Below are 24,578 nucleotides of genomic sequence, written 5' to 3'. Positions count from 1 at the left end.
TAGTAATGGTGTATTATTAGTGTAATGATTCAACTCAGAAAACAGTAAAATGATGTATACTGTGTTCTCCCCTTTATGGAGATTCAGTAAGTCACTCTTGATTATTATGTACAACCTTGATTTATCTCATTTACACATTTTGCAGCATAATGCCAAGAAAAGAAATGTTACAAAAGCAGAAAGAAAAGGAACTACAGTAGCAGCTCAGGGTAGCAGCTCTCTTTTATCCTGGATTAGGCCATCTACCAGTGTAAAGCAAATGAGGGAGATGTATCAGTATCAGTTGTTTGGTTATTAAAAAGCGTGTACAATATGGCCTTGTTTTTGCCTGTTTTTCATTTATTTATGCAATTTGATAATTTGAATTATTTTATTAGATGTGTATTGATTGTGTTAACAAAATAAATATGTAAGTTAAATATTCTACTGTTTTTTTTTATTAATAATTCTGGCGATGGGTGCCCCTTTTTTTGGCTTGATACCTAATACCTGCCCCCAAAAATGTCTATGCACGTGCCTGATTTAGGACATGGTTTACCTTAACATAGTTTGGCTTAATACACCGGATGAATGTAGTCTTGGACCTAAAGATAGCAGAGAAAACAAATTAGAAATTTGTTTGATTTTTTTTACACTTTTGGAATCAAAAGTATTTATCAGGATTGAAACGTTATCTAAGGAAAAACAATTGAAGCTAATGAGGTTTTGCTGACCTCTGCAGGCGTGTGATGAGCTCATTCAGTGACTGCTGGAAGTGTGCAGCTACAGTGGAGGCCTGGTGACGCTGACCTCTACCTCTGACCCGCAGCTGTCTCTGGTTATTGTAGTTCTCCTGCACCTTACGAAACAGACCTGAAACCATCTCCACACAAAGAAAAACTTTCATAACTCAACAATAGAAAAACTACCATAGATATTTTGTAATATAATAAACAGTAAAACATAATAAATTAAAGCTGTCTATACCTGCAACCTACTGCATGCAAAAAGTTCTAACACATCTGGACGAAACTGGTCATGGTTTTTATTCAAGAAGTTGTGAACCTATTCAGGACAACAACAAAAATGTAAAAAATGTAAAATAAAAAATACATGTAAAAAGCAGTTACACACTGTATGTATTACTGTAATACTGTTCTACTGATAAACTAATATGAATAACTACATACAGATATTTAGCACTAATTAATAATATGTAACACTAAAAACAGAAAATGTAAGACAATTTATTCTAAAACAATGTCATTTGGCACAGAGGGATGAAACAGGATAAAAATGCCCACATATATTTTTTTTCTGCCATCAGCTATCAACAATAAATAACATACCTTTTTATATTTATTATAAAAAGTGTAATTAGTTTAGTGTGATGGGTTGAAAATAATTAGCTTAATATCAGAAATGCTAAACCAGTCATTTGAACTGTTGAATAGGAGCAAAACTAACATGTTCCTTTGAAGCACTTACACAATGACATTTTTCTTGGTACTTAAAGTGAGAGTGAGAGCTCGCGTTTTAAATCTGTTATCTGATATACAATCTAGTGCACTATGTAGGGAACATAAACCTATTGTCTAATTCACTATCTAGTGCACTATGTAAGGAACATAAATCCGCGATCTGATACACAATCTAGTGCACTATGTAGGGAACATAAATTCGTGATCTGATACACAATCTAGTGCACTATGTAGGGAACTTTAATGTGTTTGTAATGCGAACAGTTAGCTTAATAGCCCAGTTAGCAGCTCCTAAAAGTTCTGTTATCACCCATATCCTTTGGTGTGTGTGAGAGGTTTTTTATTTCTTTTTTTCCCTTCGGAAGTTCTTGCCTTCTTCTTCTTGTTGTTCTTACCTCCCTAAGATGAGTTTTTGCAACTTGGGATGTCTGCTTTGTAGTGTTAAAGTTTATATTCGTTGTGGAACTACTTTTTGGTGGAAGGTATTGTCAGTATTAAAGCATATTTAATATGAAATTCAGGGCTTCTTTGATTTATTTTCTTTCTTTATTTTGTAAAAACTGTTGTATAAAAGCAATAGAACACTTGAGGTTGTGTGTTATCGCGAATAACATCATGGCTGTGATGATCTACGGCACTCGCCTTCGGCTCGATAACACACTCCCTCTCGTGTTCTATTGCTTAAATAAAGTAATCTGATATTCATTCTGATCAGATTAATAGATAAGAAGAGAGCTGATAAATTGTGCTTAATAACAGATGGGCTAATGTTGGTAACTGAATCTGTAAATGATTAGTCTGAAGTACAAGGTTAAACTGGCTTTACAATTTATGGTGCAACAATCATAATACTACTTTTTTAAAGCAGTAGTCATGACTTTGATTGTCATGTCATGAGGTTGATTGTATAGTTAATAATTAGGTCTAATTCAATAAATAAACACATTATTTTCAGAAGCTTGGCTGCTTGCCTGGTAGGTGATGGCTCCTGCATAGTGATACACAGTAAAGACTGGCAATGGGATCTTGGGCTTGGCATAGTGGGGGCTGTTGCCATGGTGATAGTGACATTTTTGCAGAAATGTGTGGTCTGTAGCCTGAAACAGTGAGGCAAGGAAAAATAAAAACAAGCCATTACTGAAAAGCATTTAGTAAGCAGCTCTGTATTTACATTTTATAAAAAACATATTGTTTAAGCATATGTCTGTGTGTGTGTTCTCAAGAGATGGGTCTGTATTTCTACCTGAGGCAGACAGGTCTGGTCATCAAGGATACGAAGGATACCGTGTGGCCGAGCAGAAATGAGATCCAGACAGGGTTGGAAGTTTGGTAGGGTTACAGGATACCATGGAATTTGCTCAGAGCTATACTCCTCCTAAAAACAATATAGACCAATTAAAAACCAGAAACTGAGAAAGTAACACCAGAAAACAATGTTGATGTATAATATAATGCATCTTGGTGACTTGGTAATGCATCTTTCAGATCTCTGAAGCAATCCTTAAGCTGTTTGTACCCAACTGTATTTAATTGGGATACTCTTAAACCACCAAACTTACTGAAACTGGTTTGAGGACCACATTTTTGTAGCTGGATATGCACATTTGAAATTAAAAATGTACATACGCTGACAAGCCCTTGCACCACTTTTGACCATGTGATCAGCATTATGAATCTATTTTTTCTCATTATATGGCAAAAAAGCAGGTCTGTACTATTATTTTTATAATCATATTCAAAATTATATTTATATCTAAATAATTAATTATAAGCATCCCATATCCTAATAAAGTAATTTGCATATTTGCATATTTGGAGTTTTTATTCTAATCCACTTTTAGGATTCGGATATACACTTTTGTCCTTATGAACAATCTAATAAAACTGCTTTTCACTTAAAGCTCTACTACTTTTGTTACATAGTTTAGGGTTATGTTGAATGCATTGTAAATCACAGTGCACAAATACTCACCTGCTCCTGTGATACTGATGCTTTATTCATAAACTGCTGAATCTGTTCGTTGGCAAAATTGATGCACAGTTGCTCAAAACTGTTCACACCCAGGTCCTATCAAAATCATACATTAAAAAATAAGCTTATACAATTAATTTAGAGCTTTCAATAACTTTTATTAATGTCAGTGATGCTTGGTGATGTGTAAAAATTTCAAAAATACAAACCTCATTTCCAGGAATAATTTATTAATAATTATAATATAACATTTACATTTCCAGCATTTAGCAGACGCTTTTATCCAAAGCGACTTACAATTATGACTGAACACGATTTTGAGCAATTGAGGGTTAAGGGCCTTGCTCAGGGACCCAACAGTGGCAACTTGGTGGTGGCGTGGCTTGAACCGGCAACCTTCTGATTACTAGTCCAGTACCTTAACCACTGAGCTACCATGCCCTATATAAATCCATTTATCATTAATTAATGCATTTCCTTATTAAAGTTCATGTTTAGTCCCCAGCTTTTTGATGGCTATAAGCTTGATTATTTCCATCATTTGTCTGATAAGCTGCAGTCCTACATTAGATCATGTTTAAGACAGGTTGTAAGCACATGTAGCGTTACATAAAAGAACAATATGCATTGTGTCACCTCATCTTTGTATGCACTACTTAGAAATGTTACATTGGAAATAAAGAATATCTTGCCAAACCTCAAACCCATAAATGTCCACGATGCCAACAGTGCTGTCCATCTCTGTGGGGATTAACCACTCGTTGATGCGGTCAAGCAGCCAATCAAAGAGCACAGAGTAAAGGGCCTTGGCAATGGCATCCCTAATTCACAATGAACAAAGAGTGAATATTTCAATGTGTTATACAGTCAAATGTTTAGACATCTTGTTAGGGGCATGAATGTTATGCTGGATCAAAAATACTTTATAATCAGAAATTACATAAATTATAATCAATAATGATTATTGATGGTATAGAATATACAATGTATACCTATATGTATACTTTGGTTATAATCTATACTATATTATTATATTTAATACTTATCCTTATATATACCTGTATGTATCAAACAATGTATATTATTGCGTCTATTGTATATCTTTAAACCTATAGCCTATATATTGTATATATTTATACCTATAACAATTTCTTTATCTTTATTTCTATATTTATATCTGTATATCTCTATATATTGTTTTATAAGAGTAGATACACTACTGCTTCTATTATCATTATTATGCCAGATGCACAATTTAAATATTCTTTTTTGCATACCGTCCATTGTATATATGCATGTGGTACATTTGCAACACCCTACACTCTAAAAAATGATTCAGCACATTAGTAAATTAAACATAATATAATAAGTCAGTTCAACAAAAAAAAAATAAGTTTGTTACATTTGTTCAAATTTTTGAGTTTGGGCAACCTAAAAAGACATTATTTTAGACAAACTCAAAATTGTAAACTTTTTCAACGCATTATTTTTGCTTTAGTACAACATCATACCAATTTTGAGTTGCGCCAACTAAAATATCTGAGTTGTCTGAACGAAGCAAAGAAGAGAAGAGCATCAGAAGCTCTACGTTCTGTGACTGCGCATGCGCACTTCTCCGAGTTGAGTTGTAACGGACGAGGACGCTGAAGTTTTGGATTTTGCCCTGACCTGCCCTGAGGTAGGTATTCAGCTATTCAACATAATACAAGTTATGTTTAAAACTTAACAAATGCATAAACAATAAACTGACTGAATAATGAGTGGAATTACTAGCATTTTAGTTTCACGTATTTTCTCAACCAAAGATTTCAAATATTGTATGGCAGACGAGTGCGAGTTCTTTTCAAATTGTTAATTTATATAAAGGTTCACAAGTGTAATCTATTTGCAAATTTGGGCTTGTCGGTGACAATTTAACCATTTTCGGTACACAGAAAGCGATGTTAGCTGACATGCTAGCGGGTTATGATGCCCATTTGTTTGAATGGCCTGTGGCTAACTGTGTTAGCTTAGTAAGCTAAACTTGTCTGTGGTACACTACACCACAAAACAGTCTGTTACACTTAATTATGATGCGGTATGATTGTAAGTAAGCGGCTCATTTGATGTGATTTTAACGACTGTGAATTAGGTAGGGCCTTATTCATGGTATTCATAGTTAGCTATAGTTGCAAACTTTTAAACATTAATATGCTTATTGTCAATTCATTGGAATTTTGCTTACATACTTCAACTTTAGCTGATTTACTGTGCTTGTCTTAATTGATTATTAAACGAGAGCTAAATCATCATATTGTTTAAATGTAAATATATTATTTTAAAATTGTTTGTGTTTTTTATTGCAGATTGATATGCAATGCAATCCCAGTCCAGAAGTACTACTGAAACATTACAGATTGTGTCATTACCAAGGGCGCTCCTGGCCATTGCTGTGTTTGTATCCTGACTCTGCTTACTATACTAGAAAACTAGTTTGTTTATTGATGCTAATTATACTTTTGCTGGAGTGGCACAGGTTTATGGCTTAAAATAAATGTCTGTTGTTAAAGTCAAATAAACGTTTTAATAAAATTTTCTTAAATTGTCTTACATTTCTTTCATAGCTACTTGTTAAGAGCATAACATATTCATTTACATTTTTGTCATTTTGCAGATGTTTTTACTCAGATAGACTTACAATTGTGGCTGAATACAATACAAGCAATTGAGGTTTAAGGGCCTTGCTCAGGGCCCCAACAGTGGCAACTTAGTGGTGGTGGCGCTTGAACCAGCAACTAGACCAGTACCTTAACCACTGAGCTACCAACTGCCAGTTCAGATATGTAAAAAACTTTTGCCTGTAAAAAAACATTTAGTAACTGCTTTTTTTTAGTTAAAAAAAACACAGTTTAGTAAACTAAAAGTAAAATGTTTAGTCAACCTTAAAAATCTAAAGGTTAATCTGACTTGAAAATGTAAGGCAACCGGCTGCCTCACCTTTTTAAGTTTTCTCAACTTCAGCAGCCCAAAGCAGTTGTGCAACTTGCTTTGCTAAGTTAGGTTGTTAGTTCACTCAAATCACTATTTAAAGTTGGACAAAATTACAAGTACTATTTGATTGTACTATATATACAGTGTATCACAAAAGTGAGTACACCCCTCACATTTCTGCAAATATTTCATTATATCTTTTCATGGGACAACACTATAGACATGAAACTTGGATATAACTTAGAGTAGTCAGTGTACAACTTGTATAGCAGTGTAGATTTACTGTCTTCTGAAAATAACTCAACACACAGCCATTAATGTCTAAATAGCTGGCAACATAAGTGAGTACACCCCACAGTGAATATGTCCAAATTGTGCCCAAATGTGTCGTTGTCCCTCCCTGGTGTCATGTGTCAAGGTCCCAGGTGTAAATGGGGAGCAGGGCTGTTAAATTTGGTGTTTTGGGTACAATTCTCTCATACTGGCCACTGGATATTCAACATGGCACCTCATGGCAAAGAACTCTCTGAGGATGTGAGAAATAGAATTGTTGCTCTCCACAAAGATGGCCTGGGCTATAAGAAGATTGCTAACACCCTGAAACTGAGCTACAGCATGGTGGCCAAGGTCATACAGCAGTTTTCCAGGACAGGTTCCACTCGGAACAGGCTTCGCCAGGGTTGAGTCCACGTGTTCGGCATCATATCCAGAGGTTGGCTTTAAAAAATAGACACATGAGTGCTGCCAGCATTGCTGCAGAGGTTGAAGACGTGGGAGGTCAGCCTGTCAGTGCTCAGACCATACGCCGCACACTGCATCAACTCGGTCTGCATGGTCGTCATCCCAGAAGGAAGCTGACGCACAAGAAAGCCCGCAAACAGTTTGCTGAAGACAAGCAGTCCAAGAACATGGATTACTGGAATGCCCTGTGGTCTGACGAGACCAAGATAAACTTGTTTGGCTCAGATGGTGTCCAGCATGTGTGGCGGTGCCCTGGTGAGAAGTACCAAGACAACTGTATCTTGCCTACAGTCAAGCATGGTGGTGGTAGCATCATGGTCTTGGGCTGCATGAGTGTTGCTGGCACTGGGGAGCTGCAGTTCATTGAGGGAAACATGAATTCCAACATGTACTGTGACATTCTGAAACAGAGCATGATCCCCTCCCTTCGAAGACCCCAAACACAACCTCCAAGATGACAACTGCCTTGCTGAGGAAGCTGAAGGTAAAGGTGATGGACTAAACCCAATTGAGCACCTGTGGCGCATCCTCAAGTGGAAGGTGGAGGAGTTCAAGGTGTCTAACATCCACCAGCTCCGTGATGTCATCATGGAGGAGTGGAAGAGGATTCCAGTAGCAACCTGTGCAGCTCTGGTGAATTCCATGCCCAGGAGGGTTAAGGCAGTGCTGGATAATAATGGTGGTCACACAAAATATTGACACTTTGGGCACAATTTGGACATGTTCACTGTGGGGTGTACTCACTTATGTTGCCAGCCATTTAGACATTAATGGCTGTGTGTTGAGTTATTTTCAGAAGACAGTAAATCTACACTGCTATACAAGTTGTACACTGACTACTCTAAGTTATATCCAAGTTTCATGTCTATAGTGTTGTCCCATGAAAAGATATAATGAAATATTTGCAGAAATGTGAGGGGTGTACTCACTTTTGTGATACACTGTATATACAGTGTATCACAAAAGTGAGTACACCCCTCACATTTCTGCAGATATTTAAGTATATCTTTTCATGGGACAACACTGACAAAATGACACTTTGACACAATGAAAAGTAGTCTGTGTGCAGCTTATATAACAGTGTAAATTTATTCTTCCCTCAAAATAACTCAATATACAGCCATTAATGTCTAAACCACCGGCAACAAAAGTGAGTACACCCCTAAGAGACTACACCCCTAAATGTCCAAATTGAGCACTGCTTGTCATTTTCCCTCCAAAATGTCATGTGATTTGTTAGTGTTACTAGGTCTCAGGTGTGCATAGGGAGCAGGTGTGTTTAATTTAGTAGTACAGCTCTCACACTCTCTCATACTGGTCACTGAAAGTTCCAACATGGCACCTCATGGCAAAGAACTCTCTGAGGATCTTAAAAGACGAATTGTTGCGCTACATGAAGATGGCCAAGGCTACAAGAAGATTGCCAACACCCTGAAACTGAGCTGCAGCACAGTGGCCAAGATCATCCAGTGTTTTAAAAGAGCAGGGTCCACTCAGAACAGACCTCGCGTTGGTCGTCCAAAGAAGCTGAGTGCACGTGCTCAGCGTCACATCCAACTGCTGTCTTTGAAAGATAGGCGCAGGAGTGCTGTCAGCATTGCTGCAGAGATTAAAAAGGTGGGCGGTCAGCCTGTCAGTGCTCAGACCATACGCCGCACACTACATCAAATTGGTCTGCATGGCTGTCACCCCAGAAGGAAGCCTCTTCTGAAGTCTCTACACAAGAAAGCCCGCAAACAGTTTGCTGAAGACATGTCAACAAAGGACATGGATTACTGGAACCATGTCCTATGGTCTGATGAGACCAAGATTAATTTGTTTGGTTCAGATGGTCTCAAGCATGTGTGGCGGCAATCAGGTGAGGAGTACAAAAATAAGTGTGTCATGCCTACAGTCAAGCATGGTGGTGGGAATGCCATGGTCTGGGGCTGCATGAGTGCAGCAGGTGTTGGGGAGTTACATTTCATTGAGGGACACATGAACTCCAATATGTACTGTGAAATACTGAAGCAGAGCATGATCCCCTCCCTCCGGAAACTGGGTAGCAGGGCAGTGTTCCAGCATGATAATGACCCCAAACACACCTCTAAGACGACCACTGCTTTATTGAAGAGGCTGAGGGTAAAGGTGATGGACTGGCCAAGCATGTCTCCAGACCTAAACCCAACAGAACATCTTTGGGGCATCCTCAAGCGGAAGGTGGAGGAGCGCAAAGTCTCGAATATCCGCCAGCTCCGTGATGTCGTCATGGAGGAGTGGAAAAGCATTCCAGTGGCAACCTGTGAAGCTCTGGTAAACTCCATGCCCAGGAGAGTTAAGGCAGTTCTGGGAAATAATGGTGGCCACACAAAATATTGACACTTCAGGAACTTTCACTAAGGGGTGTACTCACTTTTGTTGCCGGTGGTTTAGACATTAATGGCTGTATATTGAGTTATTTTGAGGGAAGAATAAATTTACACTGTTATATAAGCTGCACACAGACTACTTTTCATTGTGTCAAAGTGTCATTTTGTCAGTGTTGTCCCATGAAAAGATATACTTAAATATCTGCAGAAATGTGAGGGGTGTACTCACTTTTGTGATACACTGTATATATATATGCAAGCCCTTTTGCTGCTTGTTAATTGTTTGCACTTTTAATAAATGCAGATATTGTATTTGATGACTGGAAATTGATTTATTTGAGTGGTAGTTAAGTGTGCTTATATTTTAAGTAATACAAAAGCAAAAAAATTAAGGAAATAGTTTGCATGGATCTTTCTATGGTGGTAGAACTTAAAAAATGAGTTGGTACAACTTGAATTTGTAGTCCTTCATTTTGACTTTATTTAGTTGTGTTTATTACAAAACCTGAGTAGATTCAACTTAAAAATATTTAAGTTGACTCAACGTACTGATTTTAGTTATACTGTGATAATTTATTTAAGTATATTTTAAGTGGCTTAGATAGGTTCCATTTACTTAATAAAACAGAAAGTTAATTCAACTCAAAAAGATCCATGCAAACTATTGCCTTACATTTTTTAAGTAATTTCAACACCACATTTTTTACAGTGTACTTACTATCTATCTATCTATCTATCTATCTATCTATCTATCTATCTATCTATCTATCTATCTATCTATCTATCTATCTATCTATCTATCTATCTATCTATCTATCTATCTATCTATACAGAACATTCTGTAATGCCACATAACTCCTAATAACTCCTTCTAATTCCTCATAAGTGATTGATTGACTAATTGATTAACTATTGATTAAAGGAAAGTCATCTGGATGATAGCATGTAATCCAGCAACCACTAAAAACAGGTCTACTTTAAATATAGTTACCACTGTCCACAGTCAAGCGAGACATTACATTGACATTGTATACTAATCTGAATTGCTAAATGTATATTTTACTTTTTAGATACAATAAATACTGTACATGCCATTTACATGTAGGCTTTTGACATTAACAGGATTTACATTGCATATTTTGCCACAACTAGCTTAGCAATAAAACATTCTGTATATTCCACATGAGTGCATGTGTTTATACTGCAGTACAGTTCCCACCTAGATTCAATCGCACATTCCACTGACAAGGGGCAGTAGATTCTATCATAAGTTGTTTCCTGTAAAAAATAGTAAGACAGTAATTGTCATCCATGTTGTGTTGTTGACAGAACTGAATAAGAAAAGGAGTATATATATCAAAACATCATTGCCAGTATGTACATAAATATTTATATGCCAGCAGATAAATAGTTCTCACCGTTACACGGTGCGTAATAACAGTTTGCAGGGCTTCGGCTGACACCTGTAATAGGTTACCTACTCTCCGAGCTTCAGCTTCACTAAAGATCCTTGCCATCTCAAGTGACTCACTCTGAATATATCAGACACCCACATTTACACGTTTAATTACAGATATTTCTAACACATTTACACCACATTTACACAATTAATTACTGAAATGGCAATTACTAATTTATGTAATATTTGCAAAATTTGTATAGCTTGATTAAATAATTATGTGACATTTCACATATTAAAATTCAGTCTATGACTTTGCATCAAACTGACCTCATAAGAGCTAAAGCAGATGTTGCCCAGCTGTAGAATGGATGACAAAATTGCCCAAATAGTGGATATCTGATCTGCATGTAAACCAATGGTCTCAAGACACTGAACAAGAAGCATGAAGTCCTTTTGGTCATTCTTTCCTTGTAGCTCACAGGCCCCTCCCTGTATCACCAGTGAGGAAAATAAAGAATTAGCTTGATATACAATAAGATGCATACATAGTATGTACCTTCTTTGTTTGATTTATGATTGCAATTTAAAAGTACACTGATCATGAACTGTATTAATACTGCTAATGAAATTTATGAATTCCCATTTTCATAATAACATAGGATACCCCATTCCAAAAAAGTGGGGAGCCCATAATGCCTTTGCCTTTTTTAAATACCCCTGTTCTTAACAAAGCACATTTAAGGTGATAATAAATGTATCATAGGCATTCAGTACTATTTCTTTTCTGGCATGACCTACATAAAAATCTATTGAATCCCACACTAATGGTACCACTTTAACTATGTGATTAATTCTGTAATTTAATGCTTTATTTAGATTACTGCAATTAATTAGACTCTAAACCAACCTGGTTAAGGTAGTAGTAAGTCTCAGCTCCCTGCAGGTAGAGGTCCTGTTTGTCCCATTGATTCATTCCAGCCAACAATTCATAAAACACATGGTAATTCCTTTCGTCTTTGGCCTAAAGAGAAAATATAGTCAATATATATCCGGCTCGCCCCACTGCATCAAGCTTAGGAAAAACATGTTTCATCATCTGACCATATTATGGTTAATTTACATGTAAGGTATGATTATTTAATGTTTGCAAGCTCATTAAATGTAAATGATGTGACCTTAAGATCACTGCATCCTACATTTTATATAATTACAAACAGAAAAATTTACCTGGAACACAATTCGTGATTTCTCAAGAAGATACTTTGACAGTGAAGTCCCGAGAACAACACCACTAAGAATGAATGTAATAAATGTGTATGAATTTGTTGCGTGTTCCAAATGATTACTCCATTCAGTGTATATTCATGTTCACTCAACAGTAAATATAACATAATATAAATATAACTAGATCTGTTAACATAAAATAGACTTACTGCCTCATGTGTATGTGCAGGTACTTTCCAAAACGGCTTGAATTATTGTTAAGTATAGTCTTTGCATTACCGAAGCTTTCTAATATGGGCAACACATCCATTGGCTAAAAAAGCAAGAAAATAGTCATGTAAGACATTTCATTTTACACTCGTAAAAGCTATATTTATAACAATATAGTGCAATCTTCACACACACACACACACACACAACAATATTCCCACAGTTTAATGGTAATTTATCACTTGTATGTTGATCCAAAACTGTTGTTGGCAATTACAGCTTCAGAGTAAGTAATGATTAGCTTTTTGCAGTTTTGTGGTTTCATTTTAACTTTTCGCTATATGTAAAATTACTTCGGGGTTGTTATTTTGTTAAAACACCCAGATTTAGTATCTAGGCCAATTAAAATGAATTCTCATCTTATATGTCTTTGTACTTTGCACAGCTCTATGTCATGTTCCCACATCCATACTTTATTGTGCATATGGTGTACTTGGGATCACGCTCAAACCCATTCTTTCTTCAAACATTACACTCTTAATAAAAATGTATATTTTATCTGTTTTACCATACCATTGTTCTGATTTGTTTAAATGCTCATGAATAAATTGTATATACACTGCCTGGCCAAAAAAAAGGTCACACACTCTAATATTTGGTTGGACCGCCTTTAGCTTTGATTACGGAACACATTCACTGTGGCATCGTTTCCACAAGCTTCTGCAATGTCACAACATTTATTTCGGTCCAGAGTTGCATTAATTTCCCCCCAAGATCTTGTATTGATGATGGGAGATTTGGACAACTGCGCAAAGTCTTCTCTAGCACATCCCAAAGATTCTTAATGGGGTTCAGGTCTGGACTCTGTGGTGGCCAATCCATGTGTGAAAATGATGTTCCCTTTGCATTGTTTGTGTGGAAATGCTCTTACTTTCACTATTAAACATCCCTGAGTTCTACTGTAGTTTTTCTACCATTTGATTTCACCAAACGTTTAAGTGATCACCGATCACGATCATTCAAGATTGTTTTCCGACCACATTCCTTCCTGGAAGATGATGTTTCCCCACTGTCCTTCCACTTTTTAATAATGCGTTGGACAGTTCTTAACCCGATTTTAGTAGTTTCAGCAATCTCCTTAGATGTTTTCTCTGCTTGATGCATGCCAATAATTTGACCCTTCTGAAACAGATTAACATCTTTTCCACGACCACAGGATGTGTCTTTCGACATGGTTGTTAGGGTTAAATAATAAGATAATCACCCATGCAGTAATTATCCAATGGGAGGCTCTTACCTATTTGCTTAGTTAAATCCAGGTGGTGACCTTTTTTTTGGCCAGGCAGTGTATATGTGCTTCTTTTTTAACAGATGAGGTTTGTGTGGGTTGTAGAAATAGAATTTATTATTTATTGTTATTTACAACCAAATAATATATTTTATAAAATTGAATGAAGAAATGCCTTTATTTGTAATATATACAGTACATATACAGGTGTACAGTACAATGAAATTCTTTCTTCGCGTATCAGCGGTCAGAGCACAGGGTCAGCTATTGTACGGCGCCCCTGGAGCAGAGAGCGTTAAGGGCTTGCTCAAGGGCCCAACAGTGGCAGCATGGCAGAGCCAGGATTTGAACTTTCAACCTTTCGATTGATAGCCCAAAGCTCTACCCACTAGGCTACCACTGTCCCTGATTGTGGTACACTGATTTCATACACTGTTAGTTATGGTTGTGGCTAAAACAGCTGATCTTCGTAATTAGGAGAGGTGTTCACATATGTATTTTATGAATATTGATTAAAAACAAAAATGAGTAAGTACTTGTTTGTCCTTGTATTTCTATTTAAATTATTTACCGTACCTGATGCAGGTTGTCATTTCTACCTTGATACATAGAGCTCAAGTAGTGGACAATAAGCTTGGTAGCCTCAGTCTTCCCAGATCCACTTTGTCCACTGTAGATAATTTACATTTTAAGTAAAATAAAACCCACACACACTCAAACATTTACTCATGTTAAAATGACTAAAATAATTTCTCACCTGATGACGATACATTGCTCCTGTGTGGTATTCTGAGACTGGCAAAAGGCAGCCTCAGCAATAGCATAAACATGGCTAGAGACATCATTTAACAACAGTCAAGCACAAAAGTTATCTAACAGTCATTGTACACTCATACTGTAAAGCAAAGTGGATGGTAAGCTGACAGACTGACTACTTACGGTGGATTATTGTGCTTCTCCTTGCCTTGGTACTGCTGTCTCAACTCCTCTGTGTAAATATTTATAGGCTTAAAAGGGTTAACAGATAACAGCATGTTGCCAATATATGTCTGTAAAAGTGAGTGAGGGAAAAATCATTATACATAAAAAAATTGTGTATTATTAGTTCAAAAAGGTCTCTTATGCTATACAATTATGGCCAAAAATATTTGCACCCCTGAACCTCTATTTAAAATGCAGCACTTCTCCCAGATAATTGTTGATAGATAATAAAAATTCCATCCTTGCGAGTGCTCAGGTGGTACAGTGTTAAAACTGCTAGCCCATCACTGCTGGGACTTTAAGCTCTCAAGTTTAAATCTCAGCTCTGCTCCCTGCCAGCCAGGTAATGGAGATTAGTGTGTGTCTCTCCAAAGATGATACTGATCCCTGTGTGAACCTGCCTGGTGTAGATTAAAAGAAGTGGTTGTTAACTGGACACATGCCGGAAAGGGCGAGTGTTAGGTGTGACCCTCCTCGGGCAGGGTAAGGGTCTCCAGCAGTAGAGGAGATACAACTGGGTTATTGAATACAAATACAGTAGAATGTAAATACCAAAGCATCTGTAATTGCAACAGTTTTCTTGGAAAAGTGGAACATTTTCTGAAGGCAGTGCTGAGGTGCCAATATTTTGTCCATGACTGTGTGATTTTGATCATGATAAACATGTGAATCCTTTTTATGAGTAATTACTGCATGGACTTATCTTGCAACAGTAGGGTAAATAAGTAGAGCAGTAGAGCTCAGATAATATAAAAATACATTGAAAAGAAAGAAAATCATACTGTTAATGGAATCTACAGCATACATAAATGGAGTCCCGGTGAAACCGTTTCTTCAGATTCAGCAGCACTGAACTTTCACACACCTTTCTGCAAACATACATAGAGTTATTTTAAATAAAGTAAGTTTACAAAGTGTATTGTTAGGACTTTTATTTTAATGCTGGAGCACCAGAGAGATAATACACCATCATCATAACATGACATTTCCCCTATAAACAGTTTAACAAGTTAATATATATATATATATATATAGTCTCTCTTAGGTCCAATTTCTGATTATTTCAATCTGCCTTAGTTTGTCATGCTGGCCAGAAGATCAGAATGAATGGACACTCACAAGGTTGGAAGTTCTTAGAAGATCTAAAGTTTATTCTATTCTATATTATATGTAGTGTGGTTGAAATCTGAGCAAACAGGCTCCTTTAGGCACTTTTGTATTTGTCAATTACAAATGTAGAGCACATTGATGTGGCAGATATTGTTGGTTCCGAAGAACTTCAGTGACTTAGGTTCAAATCACTGGTGACTCTAGGGTTTGGCTTATTTTTTGCGTACTCTGATTCCTTTCCCTTACCAAAAACTCTTTGATGCCTTTCAGGAGCCAACAATGGTGTGAAAAACTTACAACCAGCTTACCTAATGTAATTGGTAGGTCAATTGAATAAAGCAAGGCTTATAGCCAGCCCTGTAGAATATCATTCATATATACAGTATATATACAGTGTATCACAAAAGTGAGTACACCCCTCACATTTCTGCAAATATTTCATTATATCTTTTCATGGGACAACACTATAGACATGAAACTTGGATATAACTTAGAGTAGTCAGTGTACAGCTTGTATAGCAGTGTAGATTTACTGTCTTCTGAAAATAACTCAACACACAGCCATTAATGTCTAAATAGCTGGCAACATAAGTGAGTACACCCCACAGTGAACATGTCCAAATTGTGCCCAAATGTGTCGTTGTCCCTCCCTGGTGTCATGTGTCAAGGTCCCAGGTGTAAATGGGGAGCAGGGCTGTTAAATTTGGTGTTTTGGGTACAATTCTCTCATACTGACCACTGGATATTCAACATGGCACCTCATGGCAAAGAACTCTCTGAGGATGTGAGAAATAGAATTGTTGCTCTCCACAAAGATGGCCTGGGCTATAAGAAGATTGCTAACACCCTGAAACTGAGCTACAGCATGGTGGCCAAGGTCATACAGCGGTTTTCCAGGACAGGTTCCACTCGGAACAGGCTTCGCCAGGGTCGACCAAAGAAGTTGAGTCCACGTGTTCGGCGTCATATCCAGAGGTTGGCTTTAAAAAATAGACACATGAGTGCTGCCAGCATTGCTGCAGAGGTTGAAGACGTGGGAGGTCAGCCTGTCAGTGCTCAGACCATACGCCGCACACTGCATCAACTCGGTCTGCATGGTCGTCATCCCAGAAGGAAGCTGACGCACAAGAAAGCCCGCAAACAGTTTGCTGAAGACAAGCAGTCCAAGAACATGGATTACTGGAATGCCCTGTGGTCTGACGAGACCAACATAAACTTGTTTGGCTCAGATGGTGTCCAGCATGTGTGGCGGCGCCCTGGTGAGAAGTACCAAGACAACTGTATCTTGCCTACAGTCAAGCATGGTGGTGGTAGCATCATGGTCTTGGGCTGCATGAGTGTTGCTGGCACTGGGGAGCTGCAGTTCATTGAGGGAAACATGAATTCCAACATGTACTGTGACATTCTGAAACAGAGCATGATCCCCTCCCTTCGAAAACTGGGCCTCATGGCAGTTTTCCAACAGGATAATGACCCCAAACACAACCTCCAAGATGACAACTGCCTTGCTGAGGAAGCTGAAGGTAAAGGTGATGGACTAAACCCAATTGAGCACCTGTGGCGCATCCTCAAGTGGAAGGTGGAGGAGTTCAAGGTGTCTAACATCCACCAGCTCCGTGATGTCATCATGGAGGAGTGGAAGAGGATTCCAGTAGCAACCTGTGCAGCTCTGGTGAACTCCATGCCCAGGAGGGTTAAGGCAGTGCTGGATAATAATGGTGGTCACACAAAATATTGACACTTTGGGCACAATTTGGACATGTTCACTGTGGGGTGTACTCACTTATGTTGCCAGCCATTTAGACATTAATGGCTGTGTGTTGAGTTATTTTCAGAGGACAGTAAATCTACACTGCTATACAAGTTGTACACTGACTACTCCAAGTTATATCCAAGTTTTATTTCTATAGTGTTGTCCCATGAAAAGATATAATAAAATATTTGCAGAAATGTGAGGGGTGTACTCACTTTTGTGATACACTGTATATATATATATATATATATATATATATATATATACAGTATATAGGGGTTGGACAATGAAACTGAAACACCTGTCATTTTAGTGTGGGAGGTTTCATGGCTAAATTGGACCAGTCTGGTGGCCAATCTTCATTAATTGCACATTGCACCAGTAAGAGCAGAGTGTGAAGGTTCAATTAGCAGGGTAAGAGCACAGTTTTGCTCAAAATATTGCAATGCACACAACATTATGGGTGACATACCAGAGTTCAAAAGAGGACAAATTGTTGGTGCACGTCTTGCTGGCGCATCTGTGACCAAGTCAGCAAGTCTTTGTGATGTATCAAGAGCCACGGTATCCAGGGTAATGTCAGCATACCACCAAGAAGGACAAACCACATCCAACAGGATTAACTGTGGACGCAAGAGGAAGCTGTCTGAAAGGGATGTTCGGGTGCTAACTAGGATTGTATCCAAAAAACATAAAACCACGGCTGCCCAAATCACGGCAGAATTAAATGTGCACCTCAACTCTCCTGTTTCCACCAGAACTGTCCGTCGGGAGCTCCACAGGGTCAATATACACGGCCGGGCTGCTATAGCCAAACCTTTGGTCACTCGTGCCAATGCCAAATGTCGGTTTCAATGGTGCAAGGAGAGCAAATCTTGGGCTGTGGACAATGTGAAACATGTATTGTTCTCTGATGAGTCCACCTTTACTGTTTTCCCCACATCCGGGAGAGTTACGGTGTGGAGAAGCCCCAAAGAAGCATACCACCCAGACTGTTGCATGCCCAGAGTGAAGCATGGGGGTGGATCAGTGATGGTTTGGGCTGCCATATCATGGCATTCCCTTGGCCCAATACTTGTGCTAGATGGGCGCGTCACTGCCAAGGACTACCGAACCATTCTGGAGGACCATGTGCATCCAATGGTTCAAACATTGTATCCTGAAGGCGGTGCCGTGTATCAGGATGACAATGCACCAATACACACAGCAAGACTGGTGAAAGATTGGTTTGATGAACATAAAAGTGAAGTTGAACATCTCCCATGGCCTGCACAGTCACCAGATCTAAATATTATTGAGCCACTTTGGGGTGTTTTGGAGAAGCGAGTCAGGAAACGTTTTCCTCCACCAGCATCACGTAGTGACCTGGCCACTATCCTGCAAGAAGAATGGCTTAAAATCCCTCTGACCACTGTGCAGGACTTGTATATGTCATTTCCAAGACGAATTGACGCTGTATTGGCCGCAAAAGGAGGCCCTACACCATACTAATAAATTATTGTGGTCTAAAACCAGGTGTTTCAGTTTCATTGTCCAACCCCTGTATATTAGGGCTGTCGTTAATTAACGCGATTAACGCGTTAAAATTTTAATCGCGATTAAAAAAATTAATCAAGATTTTAATTTTTAATCTAACTATTTTTATTTGGCATATACATGTGTGTCTCTGTGGTAATTATCTGTATTTCAGATGAATTAGGATGTAAAGCACATGAACTGTCCGATGATAAACTACTTTTAGCGGTTTTCACTTTTTTGTGTTGATGAAAAGATGAATGAAACCACGCAAGCTTTGTAACGAGTATTTTTATTGGCTGCTAGAGCTGTCCATCAAAACCGTGTAGCTCCGCCTCCTCCCCCTCCGGTAAAAAGTGAAACTCTGTGTGATGTTTCATCTCTACAGTTTATTCAGGTTATTCTATCACATGGTTATAAACATGATTTATATTTGTGCTGTTTGTAGTTTTCTAAAAACACATTCGTATCTGATATTTATATGGACTAAGCGTTTACATGGACTGTTTTAATTAACACTTTTTTTTTATAGCTACAGTCAATTACTTATAGATAATGTTTGCTAACTTGACTGTTTCAGGTATTTATAGATGTTTAAATGGTCATTTAGAACAGTATTTCCCAGTATTGTTTCTGCACAAACACAGTATTAAAGGGTTTTCTTAATAGATCTATGAAATAATCATATCTGTGTTTTGATGCTTTATTGATGCCTTATATTAGATCAAAACATTATGGTTGGTGCACCTGTTTTCAGTGTCAGGGTCATGAACAGGAAAAGATCCTCACTTTCGTCAGATAATGTGCTTTCTACAATGAATTTAGATAGATTAATAATTTTATCATATTTTATGAATGTTTTATTGGTAAACACGTTCTTGCAATAACAATGTGCATAACTGTTCAAATTTTGCTTAATTATTAGTTTGCGATTAATTGAGATGAATACATATATATTTAGGACTGTGACACGATTTTAATCGAGATTAATCTCGATTAATTTTGTTCTTTAATCGCGATTAATCTCGATTAAAATTTTTAATCGTGTGACAGCCCTAATATATATATATCACTCTCGAAGGTTACCATAAAGGTAAAGCAAAAGGGATTAGAAAAAATTTAGAGGTTTTCAAATTCCAGAGCAATACCTGAGCAATGTCCACTCTTTATCATAAAATTTGTGAATAGGTAGAGGCATATGCTAATAGTAAAGCTTAGATGTAATTGGGTTTTGCAGCAGGTAAATTATTCAAAATTCAGTTAACAAGTACCTCACTTGCATGTCTTTGGACTGTGGGAGGAAACCAGAGCACCTGGAGGAAACCCACACAGACACAAACTAACAAGTTTGGGAATGGCCTATTCACTGTAATTGGATAAAACTAGATTAGGAGGGAAAGGAAAAAGGCATAAATATATTTTTTTAAATAAATAAATAAAATAAATAAATAAATATTCCACAATCTTCACATAATTCTGATTAAGATTATTTGTGCTTTATGACGTGGTGCATTATCATGGTGGAAACTGTCATTATAAGATGGCAACCTGACATAACTGAATAGACACGCTCAGCAGCAATACTCAAATTGGTTGTGGCATTCAAATGATGCTCTGTTGGTGTTATTAGGGGCGTATGCAAGCCAACAAAACATTCCTCACATAATTACACAACTAGCAGCAAAAGGTTGACACATGGCAGGTTGGGTCCATTAGTCGATGTTTATGCTAAATTCTGACCATAGAAGCTGCATTTTGGAGAGGAAAATCATGACATGAATAAACAATATGTATACATTTTAAGGTTTCGTTGTTGAAAGCATATAAGTGGATATATTTTGTGCAAGTACTATGAGATAATAATAACAACTACAACAACAACAATCATCATCATTGTTTGAATTTTTGCATGAGTTAGATAATAGTTTAGGTATCAAAATAGTTATTCACACTCACTCAAGTTGTGACAGGTCCTCCACTTCATCCACCTCCACAGCTTGGCTGCTTCCTGGCATGAGCACCTGCAGAAGAGATTTCTCTGAGAGGTGAGGACTACAACAACTCGTACTTACTATGACTGCAATAGCTCAAGAGCAAACTGTCACAGCAGGCACAGTAAACACACATACCACTGAACAAAGAATAGTATCACAAGTATGCTTTACCAGCATGCAACAAAGAAATGTTTTAACTTTCACCAATGCAACATTAGCTGTGCTGATAACATCATAGATACAGTGTAATTGTATTGAGAGGTGGAACACAGAGCTAATTAAACCAAGAAATAAAAGGAAAAGCTTTAACTTAACAGAATTAAGAGATGCCATTGGTAAACAACACAAAATACATGCACTTGAGATACCTGAGTACTGTTGAGTCTGCTCTCCAACATATTTTGAGTTGGGTCCTCTGATTCCCATGGTCCTCGGCCATTGTCTGTGGGTATTGATTGAGCATGTTCGTTATCTTGATATACAGTCCACTTAGTAAGTTTCTCCTTGGTTTGATGTGGCAGCAGGTTTTCGTTTCTTTGCCAGTCCTGAGGATCACTACAGATTTGACGATTCTGAGCCCAATGGCGCTCCATTGACCATGAAAGAAAACCATCACTCATCAGCTCAGCTACTTCTCTGTCTGCTTCCTCTTCATTCACAGATGGCCCCAAATCCTCTCTTCGTGGTTCAGCCCTGACAGAGGGAACTGCTTGACCCAGAGTCCTGGCTTTCTGTATAGCATTTATGCCACCACCACCTCCTCTAAGGAGAGGGCTGGATATGGATAGTTTTGACAGATTAATCTGAGCGCTGCCAAGTTTTTCCTTTGCTGCTTGCAATGGGCTGGCACTATCTAGGGGGGTTTTCTTCTCATCTTTAGACTCTATTTTACTCTCTACTTCTTGTTCTTTAGCTTTGCCATTGCTTGTAGGTTGACTTGAAACATTGACCTTTTTAAGTGGCTTGAGTAAGTTGAGGTCTGGCTTTACTGGAAGCACCAAGCGGGCACCAGGCTTTGGAGGTTTCCGCTCTGGAAGGCTACTAGTGTCTGTGCTAGTGCCAGCAGAAACAGAAGAATCTTTGGCTTTGCCAGTTTTGTTCATTCGGGGTAAAACAACAGCATATTTGGAATCTCCTGTGTTGATTTTTTCTTCTCCATCTTGGGAAGGTGAATCTGCATCAAAACACGCATCTTCCACGACTTCAGATGGATTATCCTGTGGATTTGTTTTTGACTCTGTATTTATATCTGCTGAGGATGTTTCTTTCCTTCTAGACTTTATAGAATTACCAGCTATTTTCATGGCCATCCTATGGCGAAGAAGAGTCTGCTTGGACTTTGCACGGCCATTCTTCCTTTTCAGAGCTAAAGCACGCAGCCATTTAGAAATACTAATTGCTTCTTTGATTGTAGATAGATTTCGACGAAAATTTACGGTCCTTGGAATATTTTTTTGTATCCAGCCAGATACACGATGCAAGGTATTCACTCCCCTCTGCTGTGGGATCAAACGCTGTGTTGACTTAGATGTTGTTGCTTCTTCAGTCTCAGTAGTTTCGGCTGCTGCTTGCTCATCACACTTTGTCTTCTTTTCCTTGTATCTCAGGGAAGCAATCCTTGCCAGTCCTGCAGACAGCCTTACATTCTCTAACTGACTGACTTTTGGTTTCTCATTGGTTACTTTAGTTACATTATCCAGAACTTGGTCTTCCTTAGATGCAGGTTCTTCCTCAGATTCAGTTTTATTTTTGTCTTCCTTACATGCGTTTTTTTTTTTGTCATTATTTTTGTCATCTTTACCCTTCCCTTTCATTGTAAATAACACCAGGGGCTGTTTGTTAATTACACCTTTGGGACCTTTTAGTTGACTTGTTATGTCCTCTTTTTTCAGATCTTCTTTCTTGTTTGTTGTCCTTGTTTTGCTTGCTAGTTGAAGGATCTGAGGCTTCCCTTTTGATGCGTCATTCTTACTTGAAGTCTTTATTTTGATCTCAGCTTCTATAGGATGAGGCTTTTTATTCATGTTCTCTTCTGAATCTGGCTGTGTTTTACGTAACATGTTAGATTTTAGAATTTTTTTCTGACTTTGGATGTGTGAAGTTAGGTTGAGTGGTGTTAGCTTTTTGGATGCAATGGCAGGTTCTTTTTGCCTATCTTTAGTGTCATCAGAGAGCTCCACTTCAGATTCTGCTTTTAACTCATTGCTGTCCGATTCCTCTTCAGAGTTCTCTTCTATTTCACTGTTTACAGATTCCTCTGCAGCCTCATCTCCATTATCTGTTTCTTTTCCTTCTCCTTTCTTTACATCTTCCCCTGATTTTATGTCTTGGTCTGAAGGTTCATCCTCACTGCTGTCTTTATCTGCTTCAGCCTCAGCAGTCTTACTTACACATTCTGACTCTGTGTATTCATCTTCACTACTTGATTCCATGGGTTGTTGTTCAGAGTTCTCTTTTTCAGTATCAGATTCATCCTCCTCTGAGTCGATTATCTTACGACCTTGTCTTTTAGTGCGTTTGTTAGGTGTCTTGTCCACTGTTTTGGCTTGAGGGGTTTTTAAATTAGGTTTGGATTTAACATCTTTACCTTTGCTTACTTTGCCTTCAACTTTATTACTAGTTGCTAAACCAGATGATGATTTGTCCTTTTGGAGTCTGCCATTTCTTTTTATTTTAGGAGACGCTGTGTCTTCATTTTCTAAGTCATCAGTGTGGTCTTTCCTCCCAGCTTTTTTATCATCTTTTTTGGGCCTTCCTGCAGTAATTATGTTTCCTTTCCTGCCATTTCTCCTTTCTTTTCCATTTTCATTCGTCTCAGGTTTTTCTTTGAGTTCTGCCTTTTTACCTTTAGTAGTTTTAACTACTGCCTCCTTTTTGGTCTTGTCTTCCTCCACTTTCTGTTTTCCCCCTCTTGCCCTCCTTGGTGATTTGGCAGGAGCCATGGTTGGATTTTCTAATTGTCCAGATGTCAGGACATTCCATTTTTAACCTACAAATTAACAGCAGAATTAACTGTAGTTAGGGTACAGTTGTTGTGAGACAGTAAATAGAACCATTAAAAAGACACCGCAACATGCGGACAAGATAGTGTATCATGTCAGTCAGCTAAAGTGAAAGGTTCATCTGACCTAATGGGCATCATTAGGACTGGGTTTCAGTTATTTGACTCAGCGTTTAAAACAACATGTTTGGATGAGACACCAGACCCATTGATTACGGAATTGTAATTCAGTCCCTTTAATACATTTGGTGCTATTATGCTGTATTAAAACATTTAAAAATATTACAATTATACATGTAATGTATTTCCATATATAACAATACATTCTAAAATGTACAGCCTGTAGTTTACTAGGATTGTTTTTAAATTTATTTGTAAAAATACTGTATTATTTTCATTATTTTCTAGTGTACTAAAACAAATTTACATATGCTCTAAAACTTTTAAATTCAAATCAAACCCCCTTTAAAAGAATTACTTACTTGTCGTTTAAGGTACACTGGAGTCATGGCAAAAATCTCGTGGGAGTTTCTGTTTATCCTGAGAAGAGATTTGATGGTATCTCTGATGCACACCACAAATTTAGCCTGCTTCTGAACTCCAACACCT

At 37.8% G+C, this 24,578-nt stretch overlaps 1 protein-coding gene across 1 annotated transcript in view; it reads right to left on the bottom strand.

Moving 5' to 3' along the window:
• myo15b (myosin XVB) overlaps nucleotides 1–23,910 on the bottom strand; it is a 62,253-nt gene extending 38,343 nt beyond the window's left edge. The window contains exons 1-19 of the mRNA XM_063003934.1: nucleotides 21,337–23,910; nucleotides 20,931–20,995; nucleotides 15,402–15,465; nucleotides 14,555–14,664; nucleotides 14,373–14,447; nucleotides 14,192–14,285; nucleotides 12,327–12,430; nucleotides 12,121–12,184; nucleotides 11,801–11,914; nucleotides 11,221–11,382; nucleotides 10,910–11,023; nucleotides 10,711–10,769; nucleotides 4,130–4,253; nucleotides 3,433–3,528; nucleotides 2,704–2,835; nucleotides 2,432–2,557; nucleotides 967–1,044; nucleotides 714–862; nucleotides 539–584 (exon numbers count right to left, since the gene is read on the bottom strand). Of these exons, the coding sequence (XP_062860004.1) occupies nucleotides 539–584; nucleotides 714–862; nucleotides 967–1,044; nucleotides 2,432–2,557; nucleotides 2,704–2,835; nucleotides 3,433–3,528; nucleotides 4,130–4,253; nucleotides 10,711–10,769; nucleotides 10,910–11,023; nucleotides 11,221–11,382; nucleotides 11,801–11,914; nucleotides 12,121–12,184; nucleotides 12,327–12,430; nucleotides 14,192–14,285; nucleotides 14,373–14,447; nucleotides 14,555–14,664; nucleotides 15,402–15,465; nucleotides 20,931–20,995; nucleotides 21,337–23,910 (4,350 nt within the window). The remainder of the gene's footprint in view (nucleotides 1–538; nucleotides 585–713; nucleotides 863–966; nucleotides 1,045–2,431; nucleotides 2,558–2,703; nucleotides 2,836–3,432; nucleotides 3,529–4,129; nucleotides 4,254–10,710; nucleotides 10,770–10,909; nucleotides 11,024–11,220; nucleotides 11,383–11,800; nucleotides 11,915–12,120; nucleotides 12,185–12,326; nucleotides 12,431–14,191; nucleotides 14,286–14,372; nucleotides 14,448–14,554; nucleotides 14,665–15,401; nucleotides 15,466–20,930; nucleotides 20,996–21,336) is intronic.
• Between the last annotated feature and the right edge of the window lie 668 nt (nucleotides 23,911–24,578).

Source organism: Trichomycterus rosablanca, chromosome 10 (assembly GCF_030014385.1).
Source record: "Trichomycterus rosablanca isolate fTriRos1 chromosome 10, fTriRos1.hap1, whole genome shotgun sequence".
Lineage (NCBI taxonomy): Eukaryota > Metazoa > Chordata > Actinopteri > Siluriformes > Trichomycteridae > Trichomycterus > Trichomycterus rosablanca.
Note: the sequence above shows the minus strand (reverse complement) of the source record. Positions and strands in the feature narration are given on the sequence as shown.